This window comes from Alosa alosa, chromosome 23 (genome assembly GCF_017589495.1).
Source record: "Alosa alosa isolate M-15738 ecotype Scorff River chromosome 23, AALO_Geno_1.1, whole genome shotgun sequence".
Classification (NCBI taxonomy): domain Eukaryota; kingdom Metazoa; phylum Chordata; class Actinopteri; order Clupeiformes; family Clupeidae; genus Alosa; species Alosa alosa.
The window spans coordinates 7494074-7516642 of record NC_063211.1 but is presented as its reverse complement, the minus strand read 5'-3'; the positions used below and the strand labels follow the sequence as shown (position 1 = coordinate 7516642).

Sequence of the window (22569 nt, the reverse complement as noted above, 5' to 3'; positions counted from 1 at the left end):
ATATACAGGTAGTGGGCTCTCTGTTCATTTTAATGAGTAGGCCTAAGCCTAAAGTTACAGCATTTCTATCACAATTGACCAGACTTTGACCTTTGGTCTGCTTTTAACAAAATTCTGGCTATGATGGCTCATGATGCAATACAAGGAACAATCACTGTGCCTATTGCATTCTACTGTTGTTAGCCTTAAGCCTAGCTCAGTCATTATGTTATACCACATCGCCCTCCATTAGAAGTGCAATGAGCTGCATTGAGCATAATAAACTGCATTTAGAATTCCAAATTCATATTTCTAGATATTTTGGTGAAAGTAACTCAAAAGTAATACAATAGTAGTGTAATGCCTTACAATTCAGATACATATTATAATGTAACAAATTACTTTGAAATGACAGTAATGAGTAATACATAATACGATTTTGACGTAACTTGCCCAACACTGATGACAACCATCACTTTCTATGTATGTTTGTGTTTGTTTGTGTGTGTGTGTGTGTGTGTGTGTGTGTGGAGGGTCAATCAAATTCTATGATTGCCACTGATGTGAATGATCTCACAAATCACACAAACCAAATCATAAGTTTTAAAAAAGTATCGAAATTGAGATTCTTCACTTAGTATTGGTATTGAAACACTAATGTTGGTATTGTGACAAAGCTGAGACCAAACCTATGCCCTTGATCAACACACTCCTAGCAAAACTATACACATGTATCGGAACTCCCCCTATTACCGTCAGTCCCGTATTTCCACCGTCTTGCGTGTATATGTCACTTAATATCCATTTTTATACAAACCAAAACGGCGGACTCCTAAAGAAACGCAAGCACCCACACCATAGGTGTATCTAAATTAACTATGTACCAAAAATGACATTTTACCGTGACTCGAAGAGCTGTAAACAGTGTTGGAAGGCTGCGTGTACACATCCACTTGGAGCTCCAGTGGAATTTTAATTTCATGACGAGAATTCTCGTTCTAACTGTTCAAGTACCGCTGAAACGGTGTAAATAGGCGACCCATCAGGCCAGCACTAACTCCGAGCGTGGTAAACAGAATCGGATATTTCAGGCAGTAAATGCTCCCGTTAAGAACCAAACCAGATTTTTTTCAAATCTACACACCTATGGCTACTGAAAAATGTAAGGTTCATTTAGCAAATGTTATTTTGAAGTGTTCTAAAACAGATAATTGGGGGTGTTAATATGGCTATTATTTACACTATTTTGCCAACTGTCTGGCACACTGTCACATGTGAAAACTGTTTTAGATAATTATCAGCCTAAGCAGTATAAATAAGCCACAGGTAAGCTGTCCATGTGGAGTACAATGGAGGGAGCAGGAAGAGTGAGAATTAGAGGAGGCCGAGGAAGAGAACGTGGAGGTGAAGAAGCAGGAGGAAGAGGAGGAGGAAGAGGACGCAGTGGTGAAGAAGCGAGAGGGAGAGGAGGACAAGGAGGTGAAGTTAGAGGAAGAGGACAAGGAGGAGCAAGAGGAGGACGAGGAGGGGAAAGAGGACGCAGTGATGAAGAAGCGAGAGGGAGAGGAGGACAAGGAGGTGAAGTTAGAGGAAGAGGACAAGGAGGAGCAAGAGGAGGACGAGGAGGGGGAAGAGGAAGGGCAATAAGAGAGTAAGAAATATAATTACCAATGACATCAGAGCTACAATAGTGGACCATGTCATCAACCATGGAATGACCCTGAGGGAAGCTGGCCAACGGGTTCAGCCTAACTTGAGCCGCTACACTGTAGCAAGCATCATAAGGACATTTCGAAATGAGAATTAGTTAGTACAGTCACTTTGCACTAAGTTTTGTAGCACTGCCATACTTTAATGAGAAACACAACAATGCCATACATGTAAAATTACTGAAATTGTTACTTCACAGAATTGCTAGATGTCCAGATGCTGGGGGCAGAGGAAGAATGTTCACTGCAGAACAAAAGACCCATATAGTCACTATGGTGATTGCAAATAATATAGTCAAGAGACCCATATAGTCAATATGGTGATTGCAAATAATATAGTCAAGAGACCCATATAGTCAATATGGTGATTGCAAATAATATAGTCAAGAGACCCATATAGTGAGTATGGTGATTGGAAATAATGCCATAAGGCTACGAGAAATACAGCAGCGCATAAGTGAGGATGACACCACCTTCCAAAACATACACAATGTGAGCATTTCTGTATTATGTCGTATACTTGCCCGCAACAGAATCCGAATTACAGTTTTTTCCAATTGCTAAAACACAATTTTGCCAGCTACTGGTTTTTATCAAAATTCACACACAATTCACAAAACCACACACCCAAACTGCAAAATACCCCATATACCCCTGCACAATGAAGCACTGCAACCAAATCTACATATAGAATTCTCAAAATCAAACTTTTGCACCACATGGCACACACTTCATTCATATTACCAGATTTTTGTCTAACCAACACACAATGAAAAGCACAATCATCTTTAGTATGCTTTGCCATAGTACTAAAATAGTTAAAATTGTAGAAAGTTGCACATGCACAGAAATATTCGCAGATACACATGCATGCTGTTGAAACATTTATTATTATTATTTACTTATTCATTCATTCATTCATTCATTCATTCATTCATTCATTCACCAATCAAGTCAGTGCAACATATGCACAGCAGATATATTTACATTTGAGTTATGGTCACAAAAAACAGTAAACTGAAAAAGAAAATTGCAGAAAAAATTTTGTTTTCTTTGGCCATGAACTCCTCTACCAGCTCTCACTCATTCTCACCCTCCCTCCTCTCTCTGCAACGTCTTTCATTGTTGTTGTAAAAAAAATGTGCTCACCTGTGGTCTTTTCATAGTGCTTACTTCCTGATTGAAGTGGTAACAATTAACCATTGAGGTGTTTGGCCAGGTGGCACATATGTTGGTCAATTAGCTCATGTAGTGTCATTTTGATAGGCACTGTTTTGAAGTGGCAAACATGTGACTTAATGTCAAATTGTTGTGTCTTATGCAGAAGCGTGTTTAGTGCATTTAAAAGTGCCATTGTGAAATGTGTGTAAAGCAGAAAATGTGTTTAGACTTTTGGAGACTTGAGAAGGGGTTTTGCTCTCTGTGTGTCAGTTTAAATAATTGTGCTATGTGTGACATTTTAGTGTGTTAGCAATTGGAAAAACTATACACACATCTACAGAGTCCCATTTGAAAGAAACAGTGAACTTGTAAAACAACTGCGATATGACTATGTGCAGGTAAGCTATAGTATCATTGGTACTGAATCTGGAAGTGCGTACTGTAGTGCTGTGCATGGGCCTGCTGTGCTGCATTTGTTTTGTCTTGTCCAGAGAGTGATGGAGCTAGAGGCAGATGCCATGGGTCATGAGCTGCTTGTTGTGAATGAGGCAGGTTTTAACCTCATTAAAACAAGGAGACATGGCAAGAACATTAGTAGTCTAGGCTACTATAAGGTTGATGGCATACACTCACTTTATAAACATTATGTTAAAGTGCTAATGCACTCCAGTTGTACATTCAAATGTTAATGAATACCCATATTACATTCAAGTGCTAAGGCATAGGCCTAAAATTCATCAACTAACTAGGCTACCACTAACACATGGCTTGCACTGCATGCCACATTACACTCGTTTTCATAAAGAAAATAAAAAATGCTTATTCTAAAAGTTACTCAGCATTTAAGTCTCCAATAACTAGGCAATAACGAACTCTCTGAGTAGTATTACCGAAGATATTTTATATTTTATTTCCTCATGAAAATAACTAGCCCGCACTAGGGTGCGTCTAGATTTCTAGGCTAGAAAATAACGTGACTTACCTATAAGGTTGATGGCATACACCAGATGATGTCTAATAAGTGGCGATGTATACACTAAAGAAAAGATGGCGTTCTAGGCAAAACACGCATCAACCCTGCGGTGTATCAGAGGCAACAATCAGAGTTAAAGGAACCGTATGTAAGAAAAGTATTTCATTTAATCATAAAATGGCCCTGATATGTCACTAGACATTAAGAAATCATTTTCATTTCAAATACCTTTATCACTGACAACAGTAGTCCGGCCAGGATATTGTCATTTAAAAAGTGAAGTTGCAGCCCTCAACTGATGATGTTGTCATGTTATGTTTTGGCCTGATGCGCCACCCTCCACCTATCTACTAATCACAAAGTCAGTAGTGTTTCGGATTCCGGGTTGCCAGCTCTGCCAGTCGGGGTGGGGGGGGGGGATACACCGCTCGACAGTAATTTGAAAGTCATTGTAGTACCAGTTTTGGCCACAATCTTACATACGGTTCCTTTACGAAAATATAAATAATAAATGTCCCTGCAGTGACACCTAGTGGCACTACAAATACACTGCCTTACATAGACATTACTGTATCTCAAGAGAGGTTGTCTCATTATAATAAAAAGTGTTCCATAGTCTGTATCCATTACACTTGCAAAAAGACATGCTTCACCATGTGAAGCTGTTTAATAATCAGCCTCTAGGAATTATATTTTCCAAGCTTGACTTCAACTCTTTAGCTCCATACAGCAATGATATATTACAATATATTACAATGACAATTTAATATTATACAATAATATAAATATTTAAATTAATAATAAAAAAAAAAACATTTAATTTAACAATTTAAAAAAACAGTCTTCAGTCTTTCCTCTAGAGAACAGATCTGTGTTATGAGCTTTCAATTAATTTTGGAGAGTCTCCTGAGAGCTGCTCTATGCTAATGGTGTCTGTCATTTGGCAAAGCTCAGAGTAGGCTGGAGGCTTAGCGCCCTCTCTGGTGGGATCTGGCATTGCAGCCTGATGCCTTTGTAGTTGGTGGATGAGCACTGATGCCAGGATGATCACAAGCACCTGAAAGGAATATTTGGGAATTCATCGTACGGTATCCTGTGTCCTCACACTTAAAATTTTTTTTTTTTTTGCAAGTACTATGCAATGAATTACCACTTTTAATCTAGTAATTTAAACTTATTTAAATTATATACAATATGCATTTTATTAGATATGTTATTTCTTTACATAAGAGTACTACCACTGTCAACTTTGCTGTGACAAAGATTACTATAGACCTCTACAGAATAAGTCCCGCCTCCTAACTTCCGTATCCATCCAACCTTCGGTCGTCAAATGTCTATGGGAAATAACATGGCGTTTCGAAAGATCGTACCGGTAAAACATCTGTAGGTAGCGAAGTAGAAAAAGCTGGTGCTTTTTTTTTGATTGTCGCACCGACAATCAAAAAATCCAGTGGAAACTAGATGGCAGAAGTGTGTAGGCCAATCTGCCCAGCAGCTTTTTCTACTTTGTCACCTACAGAGTTTGACAGGTACGATCTTTCAAAACGCCATGTTATTTCCCATAGACATTTGACGACCGAAGGTTGGATGGATACGAAAGTTAGGAGGCGGGACTTATTCTGGAGAGGTCTATTTCTTACCTCCAGGCCAGCCAATCCAAATATGGCTCCCAATCCAGTATCTAACCCTGTTACAATTTTCTTTCTGGCATCCTCTGACTTCACATAGTGCTCAATGTATTTCAATATCTATGAAAAGATTCATATTGTATTAATCATTGTTTTTCTACATTTAGACTATGTTTACAGTTTAAATGTATATTTAGCAAATAATGAAGCAAATGGCTTGGTAGAGTACCAGCATGCTTTTTATCCACTTGATGACGTGAGCTATGAGCTACAGGGTTTAGACCCAAATGATCACATACTTAATTTGCCGTTCTGCTTCTTATAAAACCCTCTGACCCTTGGGTAAATAAGCAGAACTGCTTTGTGAGAAATCTACTGTGTACCGAGTGTTACCGATAAGTGATTATTTGGGCATGGGCCAATGGACTGTCAGAAGGGGCTGCAGGCTCTTTTCCACACAAACACTGCAATGATGCTAGCACTACTTGTGCACACATCATAAGAAAGTACAACCTAATTACACTGCACTATCTGCACCATATTATTTAAAAGTGTGTTTTTCTGCATGAACAATGGAATGAACACCATCATTCTTTTTGGGTATATCATTATGCATTTTCAGTGGAATTGCAGAGTCTTCTCACTGTGAAATGTTTCTAATATTGATATTCAACATACTGGAATGATAATGTATATACTTACCACAGGCCTGAGTTTGACAGTCTGCGCCCCAAGCATCAGAAACACGATCATGCCAATCAAAGTTGCTGTAATGTACTATAACAAGGAGAGGTGGCATCAGTGTATATTTTTGTTAATCTCTCAGAAATTAGAAACTTGAGGTATGGCTATTGAATTATACGACTTTTGTTAATAGCTTTCTTCATTATCAGAATCAGCACTTAACTGCGAAGAGTGTTCACACATGCAAGGAATTTGGTTCTGGCTGTTGGCGTCACTCTAGCAGTAGATAATAGACTGTGTTTTTACAATTTAATGGAATAAGTCTTGAATTAGACTCATTATTAAACAGTCACACCCCACCACATTTGATGATATGCAGACTTAATAATAATAGAAAACTGATGTTTGATTCATGCCCAGAATGTCTGGTGTTGCTTTGTTGTTCCGACCAGAAACATGTCCAATTTAGTCAGTTCTCAATGAATTAGCACTAAATGGGTACCCAGTACATTGGAAAAAGTTGAAAATCTCTACATTGTGTGACTTTAAATTCAGAAATCCATAGGTATGGAGGGAAGGTGTTCTTACTGCTGTAAGAGGCCATATCTTGTGTTTGCTGGCACCGTAGATGCCAAGGCCATTCACCACCAGCGTACCTCCACCCAAGAACAAGAGGACTTCCTCAACCAAAGAGATGTCCACGTCTTGCTGTTGAGTTTAAACATGCTTGGTCATTACAAGTCATCATTCCATTATAAAGATTGTTGCCAAATAGAAAGTCAAGGCCAGAGGCGGTTGATGAAGCTGTTCTAAAATGTTCTAAAGGATCTTTGTCAAGGCTTTTTGTAAATTGTGTAGTTAAGAATAAAGATTAGTGGAGAGGGATATGGATCTCACTCACAGCTTGCAAGAAAAAGTGCAGTAAGGAAGCTGAGGCTATGAACAGCACACCTGCAATCTACAAGGAAAAAAATAAACCATCAGTATACCATCACCATACAGTGAAACATTATATCAACATTATATCATTATATCAACTATATATCAATATATATACGGCAAGATACTATATCAAGCTTCAACATTTGTTTACACACATACAATTTACCCATGCAGTCATGTAAATATACAAACTACCGCAAGAAGAGTTGTCACTATGCTATGCTGTAAGAGCTTTTCCACATTAATCATACACGGAATAGTCATTAAAAGAGTAGTAAAAGAGTGTGTGTAGGCTGCAGTCATCTTTAAACTCCACACCACAAACACTACATAACTAGAACTACAGCTCTATTCAATGTCTGACCAATCAGAATAGCACAAATACACAAATACGTATTAATGTACTAAAAACAAACACACACTTGTACATTTGTTAACCACACTTACAGCCAAAAGGATATTTACTCCTATGAAGACACCTTTGAAACATTTGTTGATCATAACTAGACTCCGGAAAAGCAAAAAGGAAGTGTCCAACAGCTCACCAATGTGTATATAACAGCATAACAACTTTGTCTTACAGGTTGAACAAGTTTGTTAAGTCCTAGTGAGTCAGTACTCAAAACATTTAAGCTTTGTCCTGTGTAGTACAATACACTCCTTTACTACACAGGACAAACCACATATTTAGAGGAGGAATTCCTTTAAAAAAAAATTATGTTGCATTTGAACTAAAAGTCTTATTATATATATTTGTCTTGATCTTAAAACTTTTGACCTTCATCTATATCTTTTAGTGAAGTAAATATACATTTTCTTTAATCATTTGTCCTTTCACCACATATTTATAGTCATATTTCCATTTAAACACATATTTGTGTTACACGTCACATTTTATATACAGTATCTAGAAGGCCGGTTTCACAATATGACGTGTTCACAGGTTGCGCCATTGTACAGTTTTACCTTTCTACCTCAGATGTGGTGTAAACAAAGGTAGGGCTGGTCTTTTTAACTCTGTAATAGCTGGTATGGATATTCATGCCAAGTGTCTAGCCAAATATTATGTCATTATTGATTATATTTAACCAGTTATTTCAGGCACTGTGTGAATAAAGTTGTCTCAGAAAGCCTCATAAAAACAGACTAAAGGTATAATATAACACACATTTTCATGCTGTTGTAAGGACCAATATTAAGATTTTTATTGTGGTGCCATTTCTCATTCAAAATCATGATTAGGTGTGTAGTTTTATTTTTCTTATATGTCAGATATATTTGAAATTGTTTCGGGAGAAACTCATAAGGGCTCATTATTGTACTCCAGTGACAACAACTCACTTCTTGGAAAGTTCTGGATGTGAAAGCCATGACAGGACAAAATTCAGTAGGAAGTGTGTGTGAGTCTGTGTGCATGTGTGTGTGTGTGTGGAGGAGGAGGGGGGACAGTGCGCATCCCTGCTTATTTACAGCCCAGGAAATCCTTCTATTCTCTTTGCTATGTCCCCATTACCCCTACAACATAAAAACTGGACACACACACACACACACACACACACACACACACATGTTATGTGACCAACTTTCATCTGTCTACATCAGCAAGGGACTTCAAACTTCCCAACACCACCACCCCCACTGCCCTCTTCTCCTGACCCCCAACCCATGATCCACTGGGCGCACACAGGCGCCTTTCCTTTCCTTTCCTTTTTTTGCTGAGAATGCCAGCATTACGGGACCGGCCCTCTCGCTCTGGTCATCCCAGTAACAGGAAGATAGGGAGGAAGAAGGAGGGCTGCCAGACCAGCGTGGCAGTCGCGGTGGTGGTGGTGGTGGTGGTGGGCTGTTGAAAAGGCCGGGAGGGCCAGGAAGTCACAGTCCAGTGACAGGCCTTAGAAAGAGAGAGAAGAGAGGAGAGCCCCAGAGGTGAGGGAACAGAGCCGGACAGAGAGGGTGACTGAGACCTGGGCCTGGAGGAGTGCGCTGTGCGAGTGAAAGCGTGCCGCCATTAGGATGGGGGATTTCTGTGGACTTCTCCAACTCACGGTGCTGCTATTGACTGTGATTTTTTCAGTGGCTGCTGCTGTCAAGGTAAGTGACACACAGATGCAAGCTGACACACACATACAAACTGTATTGTATACACATGGTTTCATGTAGTGCAAAACCATGCATCTTCTTGACACCTGTGACATGATTGATTGCTCATGCTAGTAGCTTATGGTACAGCAAAGATTTGTAAACTGGAGAACATCTGGAAGTCTTCTATTATTCTGCTGTTTTGTCCACTAGTATAAAGTTTGAAAGTTTTTTGCCTATGGTTCTATGGTTCAGCTTATGAGGTCAAAGTCACTTGAGGTGGTTGTTCTGTCTGATACTACTGTAGGTGTCCCCTTGAGAATAGAATCTGCTGCTAAGTGCTAAATCTTTAAGCCTTATAGTTATAAGTTTCTGTTGTATGTGTATATTCTGATAGAAAATGTCAGAGTGTTCAGTATTCATGCTTGGAACAGGAAGTATATTAGCATAGTGGATTATATTAGCTTACTTAGCTTAGCTTAACTGAAAGAGGCCTCATCTCACATACATTATTCAATCACCTCACACCTTTACGTTCATTAATATTAAGAGAAGAAATGGGGTATACAACAGTCTATTTGGGAATTAGTTCACAATCACCTCACATTTTTCTAAACAATTTGAGTGTGCTCAAACAAAATGTCAGTATACTTTGTTTTGTATTTTTATAAACTCTGCCATCGTTTCTTTGCCTCTTTATCATTATAAGCCATAGACCTAACGTTCAACATCTTTCAAACATGGTCTGCTTTAAAGTGGGATCTCTAGCCCATTCATTTAGAAGGTCAAACGTTTTTACTTCCTGTCATGTGCTTCAATCTATCAGATAGATGTTGTGAGGAACTGCTGAAGTGTTAACGACTGTGATAAGATGTGTGTGTGGAATATGGTTGATGGGAGTTACTATCACATAAATGATGTAAGCCTACCTGTTTTTGTGAGTGACCATGGCACTGAGTGCCACACTTGTAAGTAGCCTATGGTAAGTTTAGATAGCCTTTGAATTTGTAAATTCACCCACAGTGATGGTGACATTTAATTTTTATTCCATTCTTCATTTTATTTCACTTAAAGGTTAAACCCAGGAGTTATGTGTGCTACTATCTAGCATTGTCAAAATTCAGCAATGCTGCTTGTAGATACATATCAGTGTGTTGCTATGGGAACAGTTCCCATGGGAATGGAGGGTCCAGCAGAAGTAATTACACACTTTCTTCCTGTTTAGGAATCCCCCACACACACACACACACAATTTTTAAATAATATAGTAATCAGTTATTTTGTTGAAACAAACGGTAAAGATCTTAGTTTTTTTAGTTGATGGTGTTTGGCCTCTATCATAGTTTCTCTTTCTCTCTCACTCTCTGTGATGCAGAATCGGTGTGACAAGAGCATACAGGTGGCCACCAAGTCAGATTGCTTCTCCTGCGCAGCCTTTCCTGTATTCCCATGTCCACATGGCTTCCTCAGGAAGAAACATGGCATGGGTAACCGGGATTGCAAGTAAGAGTGAATGTGTGTGTGTGTGTGTGTGTGTGTGTGTGTGTGTGTGTGTGTGTATGCATATGTGTGTTTATGTTGGAACATATTCATATATCTGTGTGTGTGTGTGTGTGTGTGTTTTGTAGGTATGAGTTTGTTCCTGGAATTCGTCTCCCAGGATGCTCACATGAGTGTGTAAAAGACACCGTGCAGCCTGAGTGTTGTCCTGGTTTTTGGGGCAATGACTGCATTGGTGAGTACACACAAACATTACTGCAAAAGGGCTTTGATTGTGATTTTAAATTATTCTGTATTCCAGACATCTCTGTATGGGATGTGTGTGTGTGTCTGTATGTGTCCAGGGTTTCCGTTGTCCGGTAATTGCCGGACATTGGCCGGAAAAAAAAATTAAATGTCTGACAAAGTTAAATCTCTCTGGTCAAATTGTCCAATTGAAATTAGCTAATAATCCTGTCCACCTAACACAATCTGAAGAATAAGCCTAAAATGTAGGCCTATACTAAAGCAAGAACATGTCCTTTGGCTATGTTTGAAAGGAACAGGCTGAACCATTTGAAAGTTATTAAACAACACGCATATGCTGCATTTCAAATATACTTAAAATGTGTGTTAAACAACAAACGAATGAGTGAGACGGTTGAAACATGGCCAGGCCCAGGCAGACTACTAGCCTTAAAAGCTTTTTTAAGAGGCCAGACGCGATGGATGATGGTAAATCCGTAACGCCTGAAGCCTCAGATGTCCGGTCAGCTTCACCACCACCAGAGAAAAAGCCAAAGTGGGTATCTACTGTATCTGTCGGAATCAGTGACGTTGGAAGTGGAGGTGCAGGGGGTGCGGTCGCACCAAGACACTTGTCATTTTCCGTGTAGACAGACCCATGGCTACACTGGACATGCAACTGTGTTCTGTTCCCAGAGAATGTTTTATCTATCTATGATCTGCAGGGTTAGAGCCTCCTCGATGAGGAGATTGCTGGTCTGCGGATAATTTGTGGCACGATCGAATGGTATCATTGAACCGTGGACCGAAAGAAAAATAAACTAAGCATTTTCCAGAATAGGAAATATTTCTTAATTTAGTGTTATCAAATAAAGAGGCATAGCATTAGTGGGTAGTGGTGTGAGCGCTCATTCAATGTGTGTGCACATCTGCGCAAGTGAAACTGTTGAACCACTGGAGATAATGTGGGTAGCAGCAACAAACAATGTAGCCTATTTAAAACAATGAATGAAGCAGATTCTTGCTGTCCATGAAAACAGCTAGATATTTAAATTGCCACTACAGTAGTTCAGCATGTTTAAGTTAGGCTAACGAACATGTTGCATTCTATATACGGCCTGATTATGTTATTCTTTAAGCTACACAGCATGTCTCCAGTGTTCCTGAGCCATAATAATATATTTGACTGGCATATCATCAAAATGTCCGGAAAACGAAACCTCTGCCGATCACTTTGACCGGCACTATTTCTTTTCAAGCGGAAACTCTGGTGTCTGTGTGTGTGTATGCGGGGGGGATCAGTTTCCTCTGTCCTATGTAGTGTTTAGTGTCAGCAGACTTAAGCTAAAGGAATGTGCTGACCAGAGGCTTGAACAGGACTTCCTGTTTCTAACACACACACACACACACACACACACACACACACACACATGCACACACACCCCAATAGATGAGGTACAGTGGCAGTGATTTAGTTTTGTTGTCGTTCTTGTTGAGCGGGATAATGTAGGTCACTTGTAGGTCACTTCCCATAATTCTCTGAGTGATTTGACCTCCGGAGCCAAGACACAATAGGCCAGGTTACCACATCAGAGGGACCTCTCTCCCTCCACTGCATTGTTCCTCTCACTTTTCCTTCCATTACAGCATGTATGCCCCCATGGAGCCTTTGAAGCATCATCAAGTTTATTATTAATCTTTCTGAAGGTCACCTGTTGTGAACCACAGAGGAAGTTTTATATGGTGTATTTCATGTTTACACATTGCACTTTGCATCAGTATTGCATAAGATGTTTTCATTTTCAACAGAAATATAATTGATGGTCATTAGTGAACAGTTATTTCCTTTTTCCCCACTCAAAACTAAATCAGACCACTCCAAATTCTTGGATGTGAGTCAGTGAGAAGGGAAAGGTTCACCATGTTCCACAAAGGCTTAAATAGTAGAGCACTAGGCTTAGATCGTAATGCAGAATTAGCCTCCATTCCTCACAGGGCCTCATGTGTGCAAAATCTCCTTCACATCAATTAATGTAGCTGTAGTAACTCTTATTTCTCTCTCTCTCTCTCTGTTTGTGTGTGTGTGTGTGTGTGTGTGTGTGTGTGTGTGTGTGTGTGTCTGTGTGTGTGTGTGTGTGTGTGTGTGTGTCTGTGTGTGTGTGTGTGTGCTGGCACAGAATGCCCAGAGAGTGCAGCGAACCCATGCAGCAATAATGGTGTTTGTTCTGATGGAATTGGTGGCAATGGAACATGCAGTTGCAAGGTAGGTCGCACACATAAGCTACCCCCACACAGGCCCCCACACACAGTAATAATACAGTGCACACTCCATGTGTGAGTTTAGCTCATATGCCACATGCCATGCTTGTCTCATTCCACAGCCAGGGTTTGTGGGGACAGCGTGTGAGGAGTGTGGGTCTAATCTCTACGGCCCCACTTGTAGTTCAGGTGAGACCACCTGCTGTTTTACAAACATCACAACCACAACCCCCCCCCTCCCCCACACACACACACCCTTCCCGTACACACACAAAAACACACCAATAAGTACACTATTTTTTATGACTGATTGACATTTCAGTGTTTTTGTATGTTACAACTTTTTAGTGAGCTGCAGTTGTGTGTGTTTTATCATTACTATAAGAGTTCTCTCTCTCTATCTGTGTGTGTGTGTGTGTGTGTGTGTGTGTGTGGATGTATTACTTGTGTCAGTGTGCAAATGTGTGCATGGTTTATGTAGTAGTGGACTGAAGGGAGATGGGTCATGCACCTGTTTCTCAGGATACAAAGGCCTCCAATGTGACATGGGTAAGATCATGTGTGTGTGCGTTTGTGATTGTGTGTGTGTGTGTATGTGTGTGTGCAGAAGAGAGTATGTGCTTCCATTACAGTATGTGTGCATTTCATCTAGTCATTTAGGTTACACATTATTCTATCTGGCCGGATGTTACATTTTTGTTTATGTTTCCATTCCAGAGCTCCCAGAGTGCACTGCTCTTTCATGTGGCCCAGAGGCCCGATGTGTAGAGCAGGCTGACACAGGAAAACTGGTGTGCCGGTGCAAGCCTGGTTACTTGGGCAATGGAGTCCAGTGTACTTGTGAGTATACAGATGATCAGTGCTCAGACAACGGAATGTTTGTAACACACATGATTGATGAAGTGACAGAAGTGTACGTCCTCTTAGTGGACATATAGAGGAATGTATTATGTGTGTGTGTGTGTGTGTGTGTGTGTGTGTGTGTGTGTGTGTCCATGAATGTTTTTGTGGGTGTGCGTGCAGGTGTGTGTGTGTGTGATGGTGTGTGTGTTTTGTGAATAGTGACGTTTGAGATATTCTCTGTTGCAGCGATAAACCCTTGTCTTCAGAGGGTGTGCCATCCACAGGCTACATGCACACACGTGGGCCCGAACCAGCATGTGTGCAAGTGTGTACCAGGCTACTCTGGAGACGGGATAGTGTGTATGCCTGTGGACCCATGCCAGACCCAACAGGGAGGCTGTTCGTCAGAGTCCACCCGCTGTGTGTACGATGGGCCAGGACAGGTAGGCATATGTGTGTGTGTGTTTGTGTGTGTTGTATTGTTGTGTTTGAAGTTAATATTGATATTCAGTTTTGATGATATTCAGTTTTGTAGATGTTTCCGTATGATAACTAACTTTTATTTTTCACTCTATGTTTGATGTTTTGGTTAATGTGTGTGTGTGTGTGTGTGTGTGTGTGTGTGTGTGTGTGTGTGTGTGTGTGTGTGTGTGTGTGTGTGTGTGTGACAGTCACACTGTGAGTGTCTTCCAGGCTTTGTGAAGCTAAATGAGTTGAGCTGCAAAATCATAAACAAGTGTAAACCAGACTCCTGCCACAAAAATGCGGTCTGCACTATGAGCGATCCTACATCAATTCAGTAAGTATGGATGGTCAGCTTGTTCATGTGCAACGACAAAAGCAGAATGTGTGATGAAGGATAAAAAAACATGTTTAATAAAGATAGCACGGTCAAGATAAAAAAACGTTAAAAGTAGGGCTGTAAATTGATTAAAAAAATTAATCTAATTAATGACATACTCTGTGATTAATTAATCTAAATTAATCGCATATATAATTTTTGCTGTGAAAGTATTTTGAATATTTAAATTCAAATGAATCATTGAATAATCAGCATTAGTGACATTAAAGTTCAAAGACTCTTTTATTATTATTTTCACTGTTCAAATAATTGCCATAATAATCTATGATATGACCTAATATGCTGAGGAAATAAATTCAAAAGTGCTTCGGGAAGAAGTTTTTTTTTACATACAAGGCATTTCAGGCTACAGATATAACCTAGGGGACACAATAAAAATAAATTAACACTCCCCTCAATGTCAACACTTTTTTCTTTGCATTGATGTGCGACTATAGAGTTGATGAACTCCGGTGATATGCAAATTCCTTGCTGCAGACATTGCAGAGGACTTTATTTTCAACACTTTATTTTTTTATCAACACCATCAGGCCGTTTTGTAAAAGTAAATGATCCAATCAATGATCCAGGCAGCACGTTTTCTTCTCTCTCCTTCATTTTACAGTCTAATTTTTAATGACTAGAACGGCTCGGGGTCAAAGGTCATACGGAATCGATTAATCTGCACTAATTTTTTTAATCAGTTATTTTTTCTCAAATGAATTAATCGAAATGAATCAGTTATTTTGACAGCCCTAGTTAAAAGAGAATGATAGAGAGAAAGATGGTTAGACAGACATATCCCTCCACACAAAAGACACAAACACGACGGGACGCTTTCGCAAAAGACCCTGGTTACAGCACTTTTCTCCAAGGGCCTGCATGCGCTCTCTCCTCTCCCCTTACCACACATGTGGTACCCTCTATGCAGTACCTCTGGTGTGGGACAGAGCTCTCTATATAAGCTTTCACAGCATTGCCTTGTTGCCAAAATACATCAGTTACCTACTGTAGCTACCAAGTGTTTGTCAGTCAGCTGGGTAATGAGTTTGCAAGGTTTTTTAGGTAGTTCAGGTAGTTAGCACAAACTCTTTAAGCTTCAATGTGTTTTCTAATACATGTAAATTGAAATTTTTTTGTTAGTTACTTATGCAATAACAATTTTCCTCTCAATGTCCAGGTGTCTTTGTAAAGAGGGCTACATTGGTAACGGACAAGTTTGCTATGGTAACTTACTGGATAGAATCAGAGAGCTGAACTCGCAACCTGGTGGGCAGTGGACTGGCCAACTGACCAGTGCCCTCTCTCTGTTTGGTGAGTTTATCTCTGTGTGTTTGCGTTAAACATTGTGTGTAAAAATGTGTGCGGTTAGAAGGATGTTTACATTAATCATATTTATCTGTTGGTATTGATAGAGATTTTGATTGTGTGTGTGTGTGTGTCTCTGTGTGTGTGTTTGTGTGTTTGTGTGTGTGTGTGTGTGTCTTTCTCTCTCTTTCAGAGTCTGTTGTTACTTGGCCACTTACTTCACAAGGTCCATTCACTATTTTTGTACCAACCAACAAAGGATTTAGCAAGGGTGCCACAACAGTAAGATGCAACACACACACACACACACACACACACACACACACACACACACACACACACACACACACACACAGAGATAAAGAGAGAGAGATAGACAGAGAGAGAGAGAGAGAGAGAGAGGGAGAGAGAGAGGGAGAGAGAGAGAGACTACATGTAAATATACTAACCTGTGTACAGTGCAACTAGAAAGTTTTCAGACCCTTTCAAGTTTTCCACATTTTGTTATGTTTCAGACTCATCTTAAAGCAACACCAAAGAGTTTCCTAAATCGTTTCAGTGGTTCATCAACTCGTAACAGGGTGAACGGCACTTCTGCATGCGCTTCACGACCCTGCGTCGCCTATAACCGCACTATTCAAGTTTGCTAGATCGGGTAGCGGATCTGTAGTTCGATGGAATGAGACATAAGAAACTACAAATTTGACTTGTTTCTGATGTCGTAATACATCATACTTTCATAAAATTATGCAACATACTTTACCTTGTCTGTGGACATTGTTATTTTCAAAGTGGGTGCTGGATAAACAAATAGCGTGCGACAGAGGAAAAGTGCTTGATGTTGCTTTAAAATTGATTCAATTATTATTTTTTTCTCATCAATCTACACACAATGCTCCAAGACTCCACAAAAAAAACAGGTGTTTGGAGTGTTTTGTAAATTTATAAAAAATAAAAAAACTGAAATATTTCATTTACATAAATGTTCAGACCCTTTGTTATGACACTTGCAATTGAGCTCTGGTTCATCCTACAGTACTTCTATCAATGGTCCTTGCAATGCTTCCAGAACTTGATTGGAGTCCACCTGTGCCTAAATGAATTAATTGGACATTATTAGGAGAGGCACACATCTCTATATATGAGGTTTCACAGTTGATGGTGTATGTCAGAGTGAAAACCAAGCCATGAGGTCAAGAAAATTGTCCGTAGACCTGCAAGATAGGGTTGTGTGAAGACACAGATCTTGGGAAGGATATAGAACATTTCTGCAGCATTAAAAGTGCCTAAGAGCACGCTAGCCTCCATCATTCTCAAATGGAAAAGTTTGGAACAACCAACAGTCTTCCTAGATCTGGCCACTCATACAAACTGAGTAATCCGTGACGAAGGACCTTGGTCAGACAGGTAACCAAGGACCCAATGGTCACTATGAATGAGATCCAGAGTTCCTTTGAGAAGATGAGAGAAGCGTAAAGAAGGACAACCATACAATGTACACACTAACAAACAATGTACACACTAACAAACAATGTACACACTAAAAAAGGCCTATTGAAATGTCCTATTACATTCCTATATGCCATTTGTTCTATTTTTCTTCAAGTTATTGCACATTCTATATGTACCTTAACTTAGGTATAAATTCCAGATCTTTCTGTGATTCTCTTAGTTGAAGGATCTGTTGGCAGACCCGGCACAGGCACTTTACCTGTCCAAACTCCACATGTTGGCTGGAGAGAAAACTATTGAGGGACTGGTGGGGAATTCCTACACACTCACTGGAAGGCAAGCTGAAATTCTGACTGAGGTAAGAAAGAGACAGAGAAAGAGTTAGAGAGAGAGAGAGAGAGAGAGAGAGAGAAAGAGAGAGAGAGAGAGAGAGAGTGTGTGTGTGTGTGTGTGTGAGTGTGTGTGTGTGTGTGTGTGTGTGTGTGTGTGTGTGTGTGTGTGTGTCTGTCCACCTGAAATCACTATGACTTGCAATGCCTGCCCCTTCAGTGAGGTGAAAGTATCCTCGTCTCACATCCTCAGGATAACCAGCTCAAATATCGTATTTATGGGAGCAAAAGAAAAAAAGGTGTCATTCTGGACTCTGGCCTAGTGGCCTCCAACGGCATCATCCATATTATCAGCAAACTGATGGACAGTGTTCCGCCCACCGTCAAAAGCCAGAGACAGGTGAGCACCTCATCCACACAGAGTACTGTAAAGGTGCTTTGTTACTGTAAAGGTACTTTGTGCAGTTTTGAGTTGTCTTGAACACCCCATTTGCGATGGCACTCTTCCATTGTATTTGTTTGTTTGTTTTCTCGTTTGCTTGTCTTAGACTCTCCCGTTTTGCTTTGCAGGAGAACCTGATGAAGATTTTGGCAGACAACAACAAATTCTCCCAGTTCAGGGGTTTGCTACAGGTGACAGTTACTGACAGTTTGTAACTGACAGTTTGAAATGAAATTGTTGATATTGTTTTTGCTATCTGGTTACAGTAGAAACGTGGGTTACTGTATTCTGTATGCTGTATTTTCTCCCTCAGAAAACCAGTATGAAGGGCGTGCTAGATGGAGAGGGTCCATTCACAGTGTTTGCACCAACAAATGCAGCTCTAACGAGCATGGAGCCAGACTATCTGAATTTTCTCTCATCTGATGAGGTACAGATCTCCTGGCATGTTTACATTCCATGACCAGAGGAATCTGAGATGTCAAGAATGTTGTGGTCGGCCTGTTCTCTGTGTGATAATCATCCCATTGTTTACAGGGAGCCACTAAACTGCTGGAGCTACTGAGACACCATGTGATAAACACCAAGGTGTGTGTGTGGGTTGGTGGGTGGAAATGTGTGCTGTCAGGTCAGATCTTTAGAGAGATTTAGATTTTGCAAATGTAAATATGTATATGTGGGTGTTGCTGATGGATAATGTTTGGATGTTCGTGTGTGTGTGTGTGTGTGTGTGTGTGTGTGTGTGTGTGTGTGTGTGTGTGTGTGTGTGTGTGTGTGTCTGTGTCTGTGTCTGTGTCTATGTGTGCATGCTCTTTACTCATATTTCATTTTATATGATAGTTTTCCATGTTTTTACTAGGTGGAAGTGTTCAGCTTAGTATCCCAGTCAAGTCTGGTTACCATGGCAAATCAGGCCCTGACTGTAAATACAACAGAAGAGGTAAGCAGTGAGTTTGGGTCATCAAATCATCATCGTTGTGCAGACAAAAATAAGGTCAGGGCTGCTGTGTTATGTAATGGACAGGTTCAACATAACAATAGTTGCCATAGTTTTGAATGCTTTTGTGCTCCTGGCCTAATTACTTGGATATGTGGGTAACAGAGAGCACAGGTGTTGTTGATATTACATCAAAATGGATGTTTCTGCACATTCTGTTGCTATTTCAAAGTCATTTTTTTTTTCATGTTTTAAACAAAACAACTACATGTAGCAGCTTGAAACAAATGACCATGAGGAGCAGGAGTTTTTGTCAGGTTTGACCTTTTCTCTCTTCTCTTCTCTTCTCTTCTCTTTCAGGGACTGATGCTGTTGAATGAGGCGCGTGTTCTGGAGGCGGATGTGGAGGCCAAGAATGGACGTCTCTATTCCGTGGATGGGGTTCTGATTCCACCCTCCATAGAGCCATTGCTGCCCCACAGGTGTGATGTGACATCCTGGAAAATAGTCGAGGTGAGCGTGAGATCAGATATTCCGTTACTTCTCAGCTCACCTGAACCATTCCCTAACATCTCTCTCTCTCTCTCTCTCTCTCTCTCTCTCTGCCAAATGAATAGGGTCAATGTACTCGCTGCGAAAGAGCTCAGTGTTATGAAGGTGTCCAAGTGGTAAGCAGTCTTTCAGTATTCTTTTTCCGCCATTTCCAAATAATGTTAGGCACTTTCAAGAGCTAGTTAGTGGAACTGACCACGTAAAGTGATGAGTATTCACTGCTCGTTTAACTTCAGTCACACAGGCAATAACATAATAAAGTTACAATGAAAACAAGACTGCACTTATTCCATTATGTGGTTTTGCTTTCTGCAGGATATTGTTACTGGCTGCGACAGGACTTTTTATCTTGGCTGTTTCCCTAAATGTAACGTTACAGAGACGGTGAGAAAGCATCAGAAACTGCACACATTTGTTTCTCTGTGGTCTGTTTATGGTGTACAGTACACATGTCTTCTCTCTTCAGATGCACTGCATATCATTCTGTGTCTTTGTCTAGGTTGCTAGCTGCTGTAAGGGCTTCTACGGGCCAGACTGCATGCCTTGTCCTGGAGGTTACACTAAACCCTGCTCGGGTCATGGCACGGTGAGACAGAGAGAGACACTCTCACGCTCATGTACACAGACTACTCAAACACTCCTACATTCGCATGTACACAAACACATGCACAGAGACCCACAAACACATACACAGATTACACACACACTGTCGAGATCTTTGCACCCCCTTAGGCAGTGCTCATGGCAGCAAAACTAGGAGCTTCTAAATGATTAAATGCTTGTTCCATGTAAACGCAGATTAAACGCCAATCAATTTATTTAGTGATCGGTTGAAATCTTTAATCAGATTAATTTCAATCTGATTGGGGAAAAAAGCGTCCGAAACGCAATTACTGTTCACACACACACACACACACTGAGAGAGAGAGAGAGAGAGAGAGAGAGAGAGATACACACACCTTATCTGATGGTAGTGGTGGTCTGGAGATTAAAATCTATGTTGCACAAACTGGACATAGTGTTACATCAGATTTTCAGATAAGAGGGTCACAAGAGGGACACATTAGTCCCTCAAGATCTGGATGCTTGAATTTGGTTTCTTTAACATTGCGTGATAGGGTGAAGGTTAGGGGTAAGTGTTCCTATTTAGAAAGCACTAGTATTCAGTGACCTTAAGTCCATCACAGGTCAAATCCATTTAACACTCAGTGCCTCACGTGGAGACACCGAGAGTCAAAAATGTTCTCACATCATCCAACAGAACCAAGGCTCATGGGTCATTTCACTTATTTTGGATTTCTTTTTGTACATTTATTTTTGAATGTGTACTGTATATCTGTGTATTTTGTATAACTAAATACATGGACGTTTTTCAAATGTATTCTACATCCTTTACATACAGTTGCATAATTTTTCAGTGCCCTTACTTTTTCAGACATCCCAACCTGCAAAAAGCCATTTCAGGGAGGTATCCCCCCCCCCGCCCAATTAGATTGAAATTAGATTTTTAGATTAAAATTAGATAGGCCTACTGAAATACGTACAGATGAATAGCCGATGTTTGTTAATTAATTGTCTCTAGTCATTACACCAAATAAGGAAGGCCTGTAGATAAAAATTGTGATAGAAAAGTATGTAGATTTAGGTAGTTTGGTCTTTTTTTATGTAGCCTTGGCAAATAGCCATCTAGTATAGGCCTGAATAACAGGCACATGAAATGACACTTGTAAAACTCATCTCAATACATCTTTTGCAATCATTTAACCTGCCATGGGTGATGCTAAAGTCACTGTTACCAACAGTGCAGCATGCAAAACTATCATTATTTTTTATTCTTATGAGACAAGGGTACACTTTCGTGTAGACCAATGTGAAATGGGTCTTATACGTTCCTTTTTGGGGGGCACTATGCCTCTGCCATGACGCTCCTGTTCCTATAGCCTACTAAACTGATTATTTTAGTTCGGGAGAAAAGAGATAAAAGCCTGCATACACTGAAAACTGATTGGTTGTTTTAGTGAAACAGGCCAATCAGGATGCTCTCTGTCTTGAACAGGCACACACGCACCACCTCTCTCTCTCTCTCTCTCTCTCTCTCCCTCTCTCTCTCTGTCGTGTGCGCATGCGATTTGAAGTTTTGGTCTCGCGTGCACGCTCTTGCTCGCTCGCTCTCTCTAGATTCCGGGAGATTTTATCTAATTTGCGGGCATCAGGGAGCTGCTATCAATATGCGGGAGACTTGGGATGTCTGCTTTTTTCACAGAATTTAAGAATATATGACACAACAATACTTCAAGGAATTACAGGGAATGTTTGAATGTGTTTGTGTCTGTTTCAGTGTAATGATGGCATGGGTGGGAATGGAACTTGCATGTGTGAGCCCAACTTCACCGGCTCACGATGCCAGTACTGCTCCAACCCCAATAAGTATGGCCCAGAATGCACCAGCTGTAAGTGTCCATCTATCAACACAGGATTGCATAAGCATTACATTTCATTTGTCTACGCATGTACATATCATATATTAGGTTATGGTTACATATTTGGTTACACATACATACACACACACACACACACACAGTCTCTCTTGATCACATGCACAGTCGCATACACACACGTATCATCTCTCTTTCTCTTTCTCTCTCTCTCTCCAGCCTGTCTGTGTCTTGAGGGAGAGTGTGAAAACCGGCGTGAGTCAGATGGCAGGTGTAAGTTGGGCTCCT

The 22569-nt window shown here is 40.4% G+C and overlaps 1 protein-coding gene across 1 annotated transcript in view; it reads left to right on the top strand.

Moving 5' to 3' along the window:
- The first annotated feature begins 8939 nt into the window (after positions 1–8939).
- stab2 (stabilin 2) overlaps positions 8940–22569 on the top strand; it is a 42035-nt gene continuing 28405 nt past the window's right edge. Inside the window, exons 1-23 of the mRNA XM_048235437.1 lie at positions 8940–9170; positions 10534–10661; positions 10787–10893; positions 13061–13146; positions 13265–13331; positions 13596–13691; positions 13860–13982; positions 14232–14428; positions 14657–14784; positions 16007–16140; positions 16328–16416; positions 17807–17944; positions 18169–18315; positions 18486–18548; positions 18671–18787; positions 18895–18945; positions 19217–19297; positions 19655–19807; positions 19912–19962; positions 20162–20230; positions 20346–20432; positions 22185–22296; positions 22501–22569. The exon at positions 22501–22569 is cut by the window's right edge and continues 109 nt beyond it. Of these exons, the coding sequence (XP_048091394.1) occupies positions 9093–9170; positions 10534–10661; positions 10787–10893; positions 13061–13146; positions 13265–13331; positions 13596–13691; positions 13860–13982; positions 14232–14428; positions 14657–14784; positions 16007–16140; positions 16328–16416; positions 17807–17944; positions 18169–18315; positions 18486–18548; positions 18671–18787; positions 18895–18945; positions 19217–19297; positions 19655–19807; positions 19912–19962; positions 20162–20230; positions 20346–20432; positions 22185–22296; positions 22501–22569 (2371 nt within the window). The 5' untranslated portion in view covers positions 8940–9092. The remainder of the gene's footprint in view (positions 9171–10533; positions 10662–10786; positions 10894–13060; positions 13147–13264; positions 13332–13595; positions 13692–13859; positions 13983–14231; positions 14429–14656; positions 14785–16006; positions 16141–16327; positions 16417–17806; positions 17945–18168; positions 18316–18485; positions 18549–18670; positions 18788–18894; positions 18946–19216; positions 19298–19654; positions 19808–19911; positions 19963–20161; positions 20231–20345; positions 20433–22184; positions 22297–22500) is intronic.